Below are 13,684 nucleotides of genomic sequence, written 5' to 3'. Positions count from 1 at the left end.
GAAAACAGATACAGAGCTCCTAGGAGAGATTTCTGTAAACAAAGCTGGCCATTCATAAAAAGAAATGCCAGCTCTACTGTCACCATGGTGACTTCATCGCATTAACACCAAAACTTTGTAAATAACAGGACTTACTGGCAGACAACTGCTTCAGCCTTTTATCCTTGGAGAATGCCAATTTAGAGCTGCCTTTTATCATTCATAATTTTTCTGACTTTTTTATTTTGTGTACTCCTGTGTTGATGAATTGTATCTACATACACGTTTGTTTTGTGTTGGCTGTAGACTGTAATTTCAAGGCAGTGCTCTCTATCATCTTTGCGTGTTTGATATAGGTGTCATTGTATAGCTCTCCTCTGTTTTCAGCTAAACTTCTTGCGCTTCTCTTCTGAAAACGTAAATTAAGTGAAGTATGTGAATACCATTTACTCAGTCTTAGTATTGTGTTTTGTCAAACAAATATGGCTTGAGATGCAGAAGCTGCATCCAGTCATGAATTTAGGGGATGGTGTATTTAGATCCAGAATTGAAGTTTGGCTTATTTAGCTTTTAGCCAGCAGTGAGGTTTAGATTCTTAACCTGTTCAAAGCTGGTAAATACTTAGATCCCAAGTTTGGGCTCATGCCCATATGTGTTTGAAATTCAGTCTTATACTGAAAGATAAACAGTAAAAATGATGTTCACATTGTTTTCTCTTTCTTTCTTTCTTTCTTTCTTTCTTTCTTTCTTTCTTTCTTTCTTTCTTTCAACAGCAGACCACAAGCTTGTCCTAATATAGAGAAGGATTCCCTGTAATAACTCTAGTGCTCAGATATATAATGAAAGTTAGGAATAAAAGCTGGTGCAAATTACTTTTGGTCTGGTTTATTGTAAGAAAATATAGGCCTGGAATTTAAAGCCAGCAAAAGTGGAAGCTGCAGAATAAGGCAGGTTTCAGGCATTTTTACCAGCATGTCATCTAACCCTGTTCTAATTTAGGTTAGACCTCCTGTTAAAAATGCCCGAGGCTTGTTTACCTTACAGCTTTTGATGTTGTTCCAACTAGTGGAGCTGCAGAGCAGTGTTGGATGATGGGGTATTAAAAAAAAAAAAAAAAGCCTGAGGTGATTTTGCCTACCCCACAGTTTTCACCATTTCTACCACAGGAGCAGTCACACTGGTGGTGAAGTACAGGTCCCAGTTTTCCTAATGTAGACACAGGCTTTGTGAAGAGCAGCATACAGTAGCTTCGAAAACCAACATTTTTCTGAGGTATGTCCTCATGTACCATTGCCCGTGGCATACAAAAGATATTAACTGAGAGAGAGAGTGGCAGATGGCAGTGTTAATAAATAAGTTAGGGCCAAAGGGATGTCATAGGTCACACAATCCAACCCCTTCATCTAAGGGGAGGCATTCGGGCCTAATGGATCACCCAGTGGTTTAGGATTGTGCTTCTGTTCTTTGACCTGCTAATTGTTACATGTTTCTATGCCTCAATTTATCCATGTGAACAAGGGGGATGGTACCTCCTTTATAAAGGAACTACATAATAGGAAGGTAATATTATTAGTGTAGGTTATCCCTTATGCTGTTCCACTGATTGTGTTATCCATCTTTTCTTGACAATTTCCATTGGATGGTGTTTCAGTCTCTCTTGGCAAGCGTTTCCATTTTTAAATTGCTTATTAAGATATCTAATGTAAACTTGCCCTTTCTTAGTGAAAGGTCTTTATTACTTATAATGTATTCTTGGGCAGGCTCAGAAAAAAATCTTCTCAGTCCTTGTATTGTTTCCTTTCCAGTAATTTTATAGAGCTATTGGATATCCTTTTCTTTTCTCTCAAAACAGTGTAACTAAAGTTCCTTTAAACTTTTCTCATACTTTGCCAAGCCTCCTATTATCTTAGCTGATTTTTGCATTCTTTCTAATTTCTTTCTTTCCTTTTTATAGTGGGATTCTCTAGGTGAAAATATTCTGGGTGAGGTATCCATACAGAAGAATTAGATCTAAGGATGAGGACAGTGGGGCTGGATAAAACATAAATCTTTTCCTGGTTATTATTTTAAGAGCATGTTAGTGGGCCTATGTTTTAAATAAAAAGTCGCACCTACAAAGTAACCTATAACTTTTTTTAAATGTAATACTATAGCTACTGATTCTCCCCCACACTCTCTTTGTTGGCTACTGTCATCTTTTAACAGTTCATTGAAATCACTGCAGTGATAGGTTATACTACTATGTTCAGGAAAACAGGTATGTTCTACCTGGACATACAAGAAACTTTCAACAGTAGTCACAAGATTAAAGAAGAATCCTAAATTTTAATTTCTGTGGGCTTGCAAACTGGCATCAAGCTAGGGCTCCAGGATTTGAAGGCCATTGCTTTATCTTCCAGCCATCCTACCATGACTGCAAGTTTAGAAATCTGAGAAATTTGTACAGTGGATCAATGTCAACGTGTAGACCCATTTCCCTATAATTGCAGTAGTTCTCCTAAAATCCGTTTGTAAAATCGCTTCTGCAAGTCCATCCAGTTCTGTCAGCTTAAAACTGTTGGTTTGTGTGACAGGGCCCACATGCTTTTGCCTCTGCTCAGGTCCACAGATAGCTCAGAGACCCTTTTTTGATGGTAAAACACCCAGTGTAGTTTATTTACAGTGTTGGTTTCCATCACACCTATACACTCTATAGTTTCACCCCTACAGTTCTAGGGAGCACTCAGCTTCTGAGGCAAGAGCAATCTCTGTCTTTCTACTTCATCCATTTCCCATATCCTTCCCGTGCTTTTTGTATCTGCCTAACGGCCTGATTAGCCTCTTAGTTCTCCTCAGCCCTTCAGTTGAGTACAGTTCTTCTTAACTAGGTCTGGTCTAGAGTAATTATTTAGAGATGACTGGCTTAGCTGCTGTTGCCCAGGACTCAGTCACAGTTCCCCAGATCCTGAGTGTACTGCAGAGTTTTCCTGTACAGAAGCACATATGTGTATGTTGAGTGTTTTGCCAAAGCCTACAGTGGAAATTCACAGTTTTCCAGAGCCTAGTCCATTTCATCTAATGTCACTAAGTTGTATGCACCAAACCATCAGAACATTTGAAACTATACTAAGAAGCTGTTTGCCTCATTTACCAGCCATAATAAAAAAGAGGAGCTTCATAGAGTGCACAAAGAGCATTACAGTGGGAAATGTATCCATGATAGGTTAATATTTCAAGTCAATTTGGATAAGCACCTGAAAATTCAGATGCTTCTATAAACCTTAGGCAAACCCCTTGAGTATTTGAAATGGTGGTCCCAGAGTTTCTCTTATATTGGTGTAAATTGGGAGTAACTACACTGAGGTTAGTGGGAATACACCTGTGTGAGAAGAAAACGTGCAAACCTAACACTGTCTAGTTTGGTGCTTCTGTTTCCTAGCTGGAATGCAGAAGTGTCAGAAGTGCTCTAGCCTAACTGGTTTCAGATTTAAATGAAGGTGCAAAGAAAATTATTTTATTGTTTTCCCTTATCAGCTTATGCATCACTCTTTTTTTTGCGAACAGACATCATTTTACAAGTGACATACTCAAAAAGTCCTTACAGACACAATGCCAGGCATGTCCAATACTTCTAAATGTTCCATTTGCTTAGAGTCACTGAAATGGAATGTCTTCAATCTGTTCCCTGGCAAGCACTCTAATTAATAAATTAATAATTAAGTGGGTGTGCTGTCAGGGTGCTGATTAAGTAGATTCTGTTCTATGTGAACAGACAGTGAGCCATAGTGTTGGCTACTTTACAGTTGGTATGAATTTCCTTTAACCCATAACAGTTAACTGAGACTGATTGCTTTCCATTTGAATTAGTAACAGGTGTTTTCAATTAAAAAACCGTGTATTTTCCTTGAAACTGAATGTTTCATCATCAGTTTATGGCTTTTTATGTTGTCGTGAATCACTGGAATCAGAAAAGGCATCATAGTGACATGGGGCAGTGACATGGGGTTTATTAGTATTTTCCTTGAGACATATTGCAAGAGGCAGAAATTTCTGAACATTCTGACAGCTCTCTCTGAATCCAGCGTCCCTCAGAGTCCGAAATAGCTCTTTAGAACCACAATTAGAGATGAATAAGAGCTTTAAGTGAAAAAACAGTGTGTTCAGCCCATTTTCCCTCTCTGGATAACAGTCAGCTCTTGCTGTTATCTTATATGTTTAGTCTTGCATTTAGGTGGTAGAATTCTGGGCTGGAGAATTAAAGGCTCAGGATCCGCACCCCGCTGATGATTCATCATGGTGGGCGTGTTACAATTGCATGCAACAACATTTGTTTTTACTTTTCCTTTAAAAAAAACTAGGAAATTACATAAAAAAACCATGGATAAAGGAGTGTTACGGTTGCAAAGTCCAACAATCAAAAGTTAGAAAATCCAGATCTGTGGCTACCTGTGCAAATTTAATTCTGACCGTTTGTGCATATGTATGCTGATACCATCTTTAATTACATGATCACTTGCTATTTTTAACCCAGAACCTCTGCTGCCTTAGTGCACATTACACATACAAGGACACAAAATTAAGATTATGCAGGCAGCACTCTGGTCACTGCAACTCTAATTATTCCAAAGCAGACCTCATTAAGAAGAACTGTGCGTAATTGATGGGTTGAGGAGAACTAAGAGGCTAATTGGGCCATTAGGCAGATGATACTGTGATGCACTGTTTCTCTTCTTCAGGAGAGATAACCACTGTGCATCTTGGGAGAGGTAGTCTGTCCAGGGATCCCAACCTTTCATGTGCATGACTTTGATGTTGCAACCTAAATTACTTTAACATTTTTAATATACTATGTATATATCAAGAAAATAAAGTATACCACTTTTGGCATACTCTGGGTCCATTTCATATATTGTTGGTATCATAAGTTTTGGTATATTGTCAAATGTTTGACATCATAGGCATCCATTGGCAAGTGGAGTTTCACAAAAAAAAAAAAAAAAAGGATCTGCAGTGTGTGCCTTCAGGTCTGTGTTTGCAAAGTAATACTATCCACACCGACCACTCGTCCCCTCCCAGTCCCTTGTCTATCGTGTGATGAGAGGCTCCAACAATTCACATTTTGTCCTTCATCTCAATATCACAATTTCCATCTTACTCTATGGCTGCATTCCCCTTCTTCAGGCTTTATTCCAAAATGTCCTACACCTGTATTTGGTTGATTGGCCATCCTGTTTTTCCATTTCCAGGGAAACCACCCTTTTCTCCAGCACAGGGAGCCATCCTACCTAATAGCTGGGATTTCTCCACATAGTTGGATTCAGTAGTGTATACCTGTCAATGGTATACATTTAGCTGGTATAGTAATACATATCACACTTCTGGTGTGACAGAACGGTGTATGGGATTCATAGCCATCCTAGTGTTGTAGTAACCAAGCAAACTGCTAACAAACTTCAACAGGACTTTATTTTTAAAGTGCATGCACCTGTTTATTGAACTTAGTTTTACTCTTGTAATTGTTTGTCTGCAGTAATAGTGAACTTTTCTGCAAAGGAGTCACAGTCTGGACTGTGCCTCCTGTATCCATGCTCATTATTTTGGCTTCAGCTGTAGCTGATTCAATCTGAGTAGCAATGGTTATTGCTTTTTCTAGTGTAAGTTGTGGTTCTAGAAGTAAATGTTCTCTTACATGAAGCATGTTTGTTTTCTCAGTGAGCTCGTCTCTAATCATCTCATCTGCCATATTCCCAAAGTCACAAGTTACAGTCAGAATCCTCAGGGAAGCAATAAACTGCATTATAGTCTCCCCTCGTTTCTGCTCATGCTGGCAAAATCTGTAGCGATTAGCTACTACATTCATTTCTGGCACAAAAAAGTTCTTTAATGCAGTGAGTGCAGTCTCATATTTATCGTCTGCAAGGGGAAAAGTGTAAAATATATGCTGCCCTTCTGCTCCAAGGCAGTGGATTAGCAGAACACACTTTCCTACTTCAGAAATCTCTGTAGCACTGATTTCAAGCAGATAAGTCTCAAACATATGGATCCATGCAGTAAAAGCAATTGGAGGCTCACCTGAGCTTTGTAGAAAAGGTGCAGGTGGGTTCAGGGGCATAAGATCCATCCTTGTCGCCAAAATTGTGTAATAACCAAGCAAGGTACTAGCAGACTTTAACAGGACTTTATTTTTAAAGTGGAAACCTCTTTACCAAGCTGCTGCTGCCCCCTCGGTAGCTCTCAATCAGCCTCCTCCACTCCTCCCCACTCCTTCCTGTTTCCTGTCCTTTCAGACTCCCAACTAGGGTGACCAGATGTTAAGGGGAAAATATCGGTACAACCGCAGGGGGCCCCTTTTTTTTTTTTTTTTTTTTTTTTTTTTTTTTGACACTCACCCGTCTGGGAGTTTGGCGGCAAATTCGGCAGAGAGCCCTTCAGTCACGGACGATCTTCGGCGGTATTTCGGTGGGGGGTAATAAACCTTGCCACCAAAGACAGAAGCACCCGCCACCGAAATACCGCTGAAGACTGTCCATGACTGAAGGACTCTCCGCCGAATTTATCACCAAAGACCAGGAAACAAAATATCGGGACAAATAGCATCCCAACCGTACTCTGGTCAGAACGCAGGACAAGCTCCTAAAAATCGGGACAGTCCCAATTTTATCAGGACATCTGGTCACCTTACTCCCAACAGCCAGTGCTCCCAGTTCTAATAATTACAAGCAACATCTAAACACCACACCTAGTTTCTTCCTTATCGTTAGAAGAAAAGGCTCAAGGAAAATGTAGACCTTTTGAAATTTTAGAGTGGTTCTTCTAACCCTTTTGACTCACTCATTGTCCAACCTCCTCCTTAATACATCCATGGGCAACAAGACATTTTTAGCACAGTGAAAAAGACCTATGATAGGACTAGATTGATACATGTTGATTACTGACTTCGTACTTCTGCTATGGCTGAAAACAGTAGCTCAGGCAATTTGCGTCTGAAAGCCTGGAACTCACTGTACTGGTGAAGCAGTTTATATCTTGGAGCAGAGGCAGTGACTTTATATTACTGAGCTAGCCTTGACATTTCTGTATTTAGAGTCAATCTTGACAAGATTGTCATTAGGAAGACGGCAGCAAGAAGATGCCACAGAAGTGATGTTGGTTGTGTCAAGTTCAGCAGGGAAGAATAATCAAAGAAGTGGGAAGAGAGGATGATATAATGGAAGAGAGGAAAGAAATTTCATGGATAAAAATGGAGAAGGATTTATGTCTTCTAAATCAGAACTGGCAGAATACAAAAACAAATGTGGAAGAGACTTAATGAGAAAGAATCCCATTTACTTCAGTGAGAGTTTTACTTATGCAGGACCCCTTTTATTTAATCTGTGTGTGTGTGTGTGTTTGTATTTGTGTGTCATGGCTCTGTAAAAGCTCCCCCATCTGGTCACTCACCTGGCTGCTATATTTTGGCTTCACACACAGGGACTGTGTGATTTTAAGCTTCCCTTGATTTGAGTAGGCTGCAGCACTGTCTCTTTCCTTGGCCTGCCTATCACTCTTCCTGGCACAAGCACTCTGTCTGTTTGTTACTTCTTTGCATAAATGGGACCCTACAGCCCAACTCCCAAAAACCTCTGGACAGGTGCTGACCCCCACTCTCTTGTAGCTTAACCCTCTCCCAGAGCTCCAACCTTGTGACTGGTCTGGATTTACAGTTCCCCTGTTCAGGAACAGGTGATACTGGAAGCAAATATACTTGGACCTTCTCTCTCTCCTCTACAGGGAGTTTGGTCCTGCTGTTTAAAATCAACCCTTTGCTATGATAGCATGCCCTTCTGTTCCTCTCTCCTGCCAAAGCCTTCTTTGTCTCTGTGAGTCCCACTGAGTTCCTCCTTGCCATGTGACTCTCTGATAAAAATGATCAGATTGCCCCACCCAGTGATGACATGTTGCTCCCCCCTCACACCCCGGAGTTGAGACTTGGAAAACAGATTTGCCCGGCACAGTAGCTTTCTCTTTGGCCAAGTGTGCTCTGTTTGAATGGATGCATCCGATCAAGTGGGTATTCACCCACGAAAGCTCATGCTCCAATTCATCTGTTAGTCTATAAGGTGCCACAGAACTCTTTGCTGCTTTTAAAGTTTAATTACACTCTTTTGTTAGCACAGTTAGCACTTTGCTAGCACTGGGTTTTAGCTCAATATGGTAGCAAAAGACAAGAATGCAAACAGGCTTCACATTCAAGAAGTTTGTAGTCTGGCACAAATAAACATAAAGAATCCCCAGTATCCACTAGAATTTGTAAATTGTACATAGACAGATTCTCTGAATCACGATGGTATAGATGTATAAACATTCTAGGGTTGCCAATATTTTGATTGGATGTATTCCTGGAGATTTCATCACATGACATAATCTTTAATTAAAGATTAATCTTTGATTCCTGGTGACTCCAGGACAATCCTGGATGGCTGGCAACCTTTAAAAAATTTTCCCTGTAACACTTAATGTATTTTTCCACTACAGCTGATTGTTTGGTGTCTGAAAGAAAATCACATATTTTCTTGGGATGGATAAAAAGATAAGATTAAGAACCCTACCCTTAAAATTTGATTAACACTTTTTCTTTATCATTTTCAGGAACCACTGAACTGCCAGGTTTTGCCAAGAACCAAATTATATAGGGCCAGATTAAGGCAGGATTCTTGTGTCCTTAGGATTTGAGCCTCATGGTTGGAATGGTTCCCAGATTCCTCAGTAAAACAGAGCAGGAGAACAAGTGAAGTGCAGGTCACACCTCAGGGTAGCTGGGGTGGGCTGGACCAACTTTTGGATCCTAATCTTGCAAGATAGTGGTGTACCATAATGTACATTAGGAGTCAAGGGTTCATGACATTGGGGTCTTGAAAAGGTTACTCAAGTGTGGGAGGAATGGAAAGCTCAATCCAGAGAGACGAGAAAGAAATGGGAGAAAGGTTTTAGGGGAAGGGGAAATTTCTCCAGGGATAGCCTGAAGTTTTAGAGGATTTGATCCCCTTTTCATGATACATTCACCCCTGACAATAATAAATACTATGCAGAGAGACTATTTTTATTATTATGCTTATCTATTAATGTATTTTTTATAATATGAGGCAGGCTTCTAGATAATTTGATGTAGAGCTAGTTGGAAAATGGGTACAGAAAATGTTGTTTTTTCCATTAAAATTAAAACAAGAACAAAAATTACCAAAGAAACATTTTGATTTGGAAATGCTACTGCAATGTCTCACAGGTGTATAGTTTGTGTTCCTCATGTTTCCATTCTCTATAGGCTGGAATCTGTGGACAAACTACCTTTCCCAAGATGCATAATGCTCACTGCTCTTGGAGAAAGGAGGCAGTACATCACAGAGAGTCCCTGGCTATAGAGTTCCATGGGGGATGTGCTCCAGTCAGTGAGCCCGAACGACGGAGGAGAATAGGAGAATGAGGTGACCAAATTACATCTCCCATGAAGCACTGTAGCAGCATGTTCAAATTGAAATATTTTGGTTTTCAGTGAAAATATTTCTAATTTTGTTTGCTTTTTTAAATTCAACATTGAAAGTTTTCATGGAAAGCAAACATTTTTCACACACAAAAATTAGATTAGTCAAAAAACTGTTTCCATGGAAAATTTTCAGCCAGCACAGTGAGCTCTTTTTCTGTAGTTTACTAAAAATTTGAATCAATGAATGAATATTCTTGTATTAATTCTTGACTAATAGGATGCAGACTGGGACCAATGTGATATTTTTTCTGAATTGTTGTGGACCCTGTTGAGGAATTTAATGATTTTTATCTCTGTGAGCTGAAGACATCTCACAGGGGATTCCAGTCAAACTATTGGCCATCTTTGATGTCATTTCCCAAACTAGGATTTAGCAAAAATCTTAGCGAAAAAGGTCTTAAGAGTTCCAGGTTTGAAAAAGCTTCAGTTCCAGACTTTGTGGAATTATCCAAAACAAACATTCTGGAGTTTGTTCATTCCTAACACTCACAGTATTTTTCAATAACCAATGCTTTATTTTTGTGTTTTTTCAGAGATCATTTACAGCTGGGTATTTAATGAATTCCCATCTTTCGTGGCAGAAGATAGCCGACGCTTTATCTCTCAGGAGACAGGAAATCTCTACATATCCAAGGTGCAAACATCTGATGTTGGCAGCTATATCTGCTTAGTAAAAAACACAGTGACAAATGCCAGAGTTCTGAGTCCTCCAACGCCACTTACCCTGCGAAATGATGGTAAGTAAGATATTCCCACTCCATCGCAGCAAAAAATGTGAAAATGAAAATATCTTGTGCTACATGGAAACACAGAATAAAACTTAGATGATTAGTGTTCAATATATAGGCATGCATTTACTTCAGTAAACAAAAAATGGGGTAGCACTTATATTAAAGCCCAGGTGCCTAAATTTGGGCACCATTATCCGTATTTGGGCAGCTAAGTAAGTACCTAATTTTCAGAGGTGCTGAGCATCCAACATCTCCCAATGGGGAGTCACTTATTTAGGTGTCTTTCTTGAAAACAATTGTCTATCAGTAAAATTTTAAAAAGTAGTTGAATGGCTGAGGAGTCAAAGTTTCATTGAAAGTCAGTAGGACCTAGGATATTTTAGGACCAGTTTTTAAAAGGTATTTAGGAACTTAAAGATTAAGACAAATGCTAAGCGGGATTTTCAAAAGCACCTAGTCATCTAACTCCCATTTATTTTAATGGGAGTTAGACATTTAGGCTATGTCTACACTACAGACTTTACAGCAGCACAGCTGTATCACTGCAGCTGTGTCATTGTACGGTCTCCTGTGTAGCCGCTCTATGCTGGTGGAAGAGAGCGGTGGTAGCTCGTCCTTCCGACATAGTGCTGTCCACACCAGCATTTTTGGTGGTGAAACTTCTTGGTCAATGTGTGTTTTTTTCACACCCTGACTGACAAAAGTTTTGCCGACAAAAGTGCTAGTGTAGACAAAGCCCTAGTCACTTTTGAAATTCCCAGAAGTCACCTATCTGCATCGTTAGGCATCATTCTGGTCCTAAATGCCTAAGGCATTTTAGAAAATGGGACTTGATTTCTGAAGTCACTTAGGCACTTTTGAAAATTTTACCCCTATATCTGTAAATTTGGAGAAGTCAGGTTCCAGTATTATGCCTTGTATGGGAATATCGCTCTCAATAAAATAGAAGGTAAAGGAATTGTGGAAGTAAGTCACATTCTTTTGTAAATGATGGCTCTTTTGTGTTCTTGAAAGAGTTGTATATATTTTAGAGGTTGACCTAAAGTCTATAGTATGTTTTTAGCTGTTTTGGAGTTAAATATTCAACATTTATTACAGCAACATTATGTTTTATTTTATTGTTTTAAAATAATCAAAATGCAATCTGACCTAGTGTTTTTTATTTTAAACGAAGCAGAAATTACATATATATAATTGTCAGCATTGTCTTCTGTCTAAGGTATCCTACATTTCAATTTGCTTTCTAATTCTTCAGGAATGCATTTGAACAGTTAACCACACTTTGTTTCATGCCCACATGTATACATACAAATAAGCATTTTGAAGCAAGTCATAAAATACAATGCATAGTGGGGGCTCACTATGTCTTACATTAAAAAACATCTCAGTACTGTGCGACCATTACAAAGAGTGGGCTTTAAGAAAGATGACTTGATTTAATATAGTAACTAAAAAAAATACATTTTAGAATGGAATACAGTTGATCTTTTCTTTATAACTCAGTTTAAACTTTTCATGTTTTACATAACAAAAAGTTACATACTTTGTTGCATGGCCTGTTATTTTAATTTGGTTTTAAGTGTTACCAATAATTATTTAGGTGAACTTCAAATCGTTAACCCAGAAAATCTGGTCTTTTAAATATTAAACCTTTGTAAATGAAAAAAATGCTTACTTTATAGTCTTATAAACCTATAAAGACTAACCTTGCACTTGTCATGAAGACAGGATTGTATTGCACCATTTTTAAAAAAAATTCACAATGCAATCTCTCTTTCGTTCTCTCTCACTCAAACACCCCTCTACTCCTACCTATCTGTGTTTCATTTGTATGCAAGATATACAGAAATTAAACATGTGAATCATCAACAGTTTTACAGTATTGGGTGCATGGTTAGGGGATATTCAGTACAACCTAAAAAGTGGAGTAGGGTAACCAGCAAAAAGGGAATAATTATCATTGTGAAGCAAAAACCCAAAATTCATGAAGGAAAAATGCATGAATATTCTTAAATGTCAAGTATGCAATATATACCAGCCTCAAGCAACTTTGAATTTCATGGCTCGCTGTCACAGAGCTTTTATTACTTGAGCTTCTGAACCTTGCAGCAGTATTGAGGGGGTCTCTGAACAGATATGTACTTCTCCTTAACAAAATCTCCATTGCCGTTTTACATACACATGCTGCATCACTACTAGGCATCCATGTCTTGTTTTGCATCTATTTAGATTTTGTGAAAAAACTTGTTTGCTACAATGGACTGAGCTAAAAAATTGCCAGAAATTCCTGCCTGGTTGTGCAGGTGTCTCAGTGCAGAGTCCATTTATTGTATTTAGAGTTGGTTAGGAATTTTCTGACAAAACATTTTGTCTGGCTGGAGGACAGGAGACATTTGACGTTGGTTTAATCAGGCCGCAACTTTATTATTAGATGTCTGGGACTACCTGGCAGATAATAGTGTACAGTGCAGGTAACCCAATGTTTATTCCATAATTATCCGTGGGGGGTCTTTTACTAGCTCACCCTCTTTTTCCATCCAAATCCCTCCACAACTCCATTGCCAGGACCTTACCATCCAACCCTCTCTCCTAGAGGGTTAAGTGGGCTATAAGAATGAGGGGTTGGCTCCCTGCTGTACCAATCATAGGAGTCCCCAACTGCTCCCAATTTGTTGCTTTAATGATTATCTTTTTTTAAAGTCCTTTTCCAAGCCATTTATCTGGTCACTGTATACCTTTCCTACAGAATACCTGAGCTGGACATCCGCCACAGGGAGGCACCAGCACTTAGCTTGGGCTCCTCCTCCCCACACCCAGTTGGGTTCCCAGACATCTCCTAATCTCCTTTTATATCAGTTAAAAAACATGACAGCACCTAAGTCAGACAGGTGAACCCCATCTTCCCGAAACAACTCTGCTGCCCCTATATTATGCCAGGATGTGAAATTACTGCCCCTATGATCCCATGGAATTTGGCCACTTTCCTGCTCACATACCTCCTTGTCTTGTCCACCATGTCCGCACCAGACCCTGCTCTGACCAAACAATGTCTGACCAAACAATGTTAACTCCTGGAAAAAGTTAAAGGATCAGCCCTGATCCCTCCATGCTCTGAGTATTACTTCCACTTCTTTTAGCATTTCCCAATTGTTTACCCCAAAGTGCACCACAATTATATCTGGTGGTTGCTGACAGGCCCGCATAGCATACAGCAGCGGTATTAATTGATCCCATAGCATGCCCCTCCTTGGCCAACTGAGTACTGCTTTACCACCAAAGTCCAGCTGCAAACCCTCGGGCAACCTGGACAAGTGCCTATGCACTCAAAAGACAATACTGTATCCGCAGATCCACACCACCATCTGCATGGCCGGTCGTCCAACATCTGTAATGAGATTACAATAAATAAATGCTGCTCTGATTCTGAATGAATGAGACCAAATTCATGGCTGGCCACCTCCAACCTCATCAGTTC

The 13,684-nt window shown here is 39.5% G+C and overlaps 1 protein-coding gene across 5 annotated transcripts in view; it reads left to right on the top strand.

The window, feature by feature from the left end:
* Positions 1-13,684, top strand: part of CNTN5 (contactin 5) — a 1,071,723-nt gene that overhangs the window by 794,761 nt on the left and 263,278 nt on the right. For all 5 annotated transcript variants that reach the window (XM_050940444.1, XM_050940408.1, XM_050940418.1 and 2 more), the window contains one exon: positions 10,012-10,215. In XM_050940444.1, the coding sequence (XP_050796401.1) occupies positions 10,012-10,215 (204 nt within the window). The remainder of the gene's footprint in view (positions 1-10,011; positions 10,216-13,684) is intronic.

This window comes from Gopherus flavomarginatus, chromosome 1 (assembly GCF_025201925.1).
Source record: "Gopherus flavomarginatus isolate rGopFla2 chromosome 1, rGopFla2.mat.asm, whole genome shotgun sequence".
NCBI classification, from domain to species: Eukaryota; Metazoa; Chordata; order Testudines; family Testudinidae; genus Gopherus; species Gopherus flavomarginatus.
Note: the sequence above shows the minus strand (reverse complement) of the source record. Positions and strands in the feature narration are given on the sequence as shown.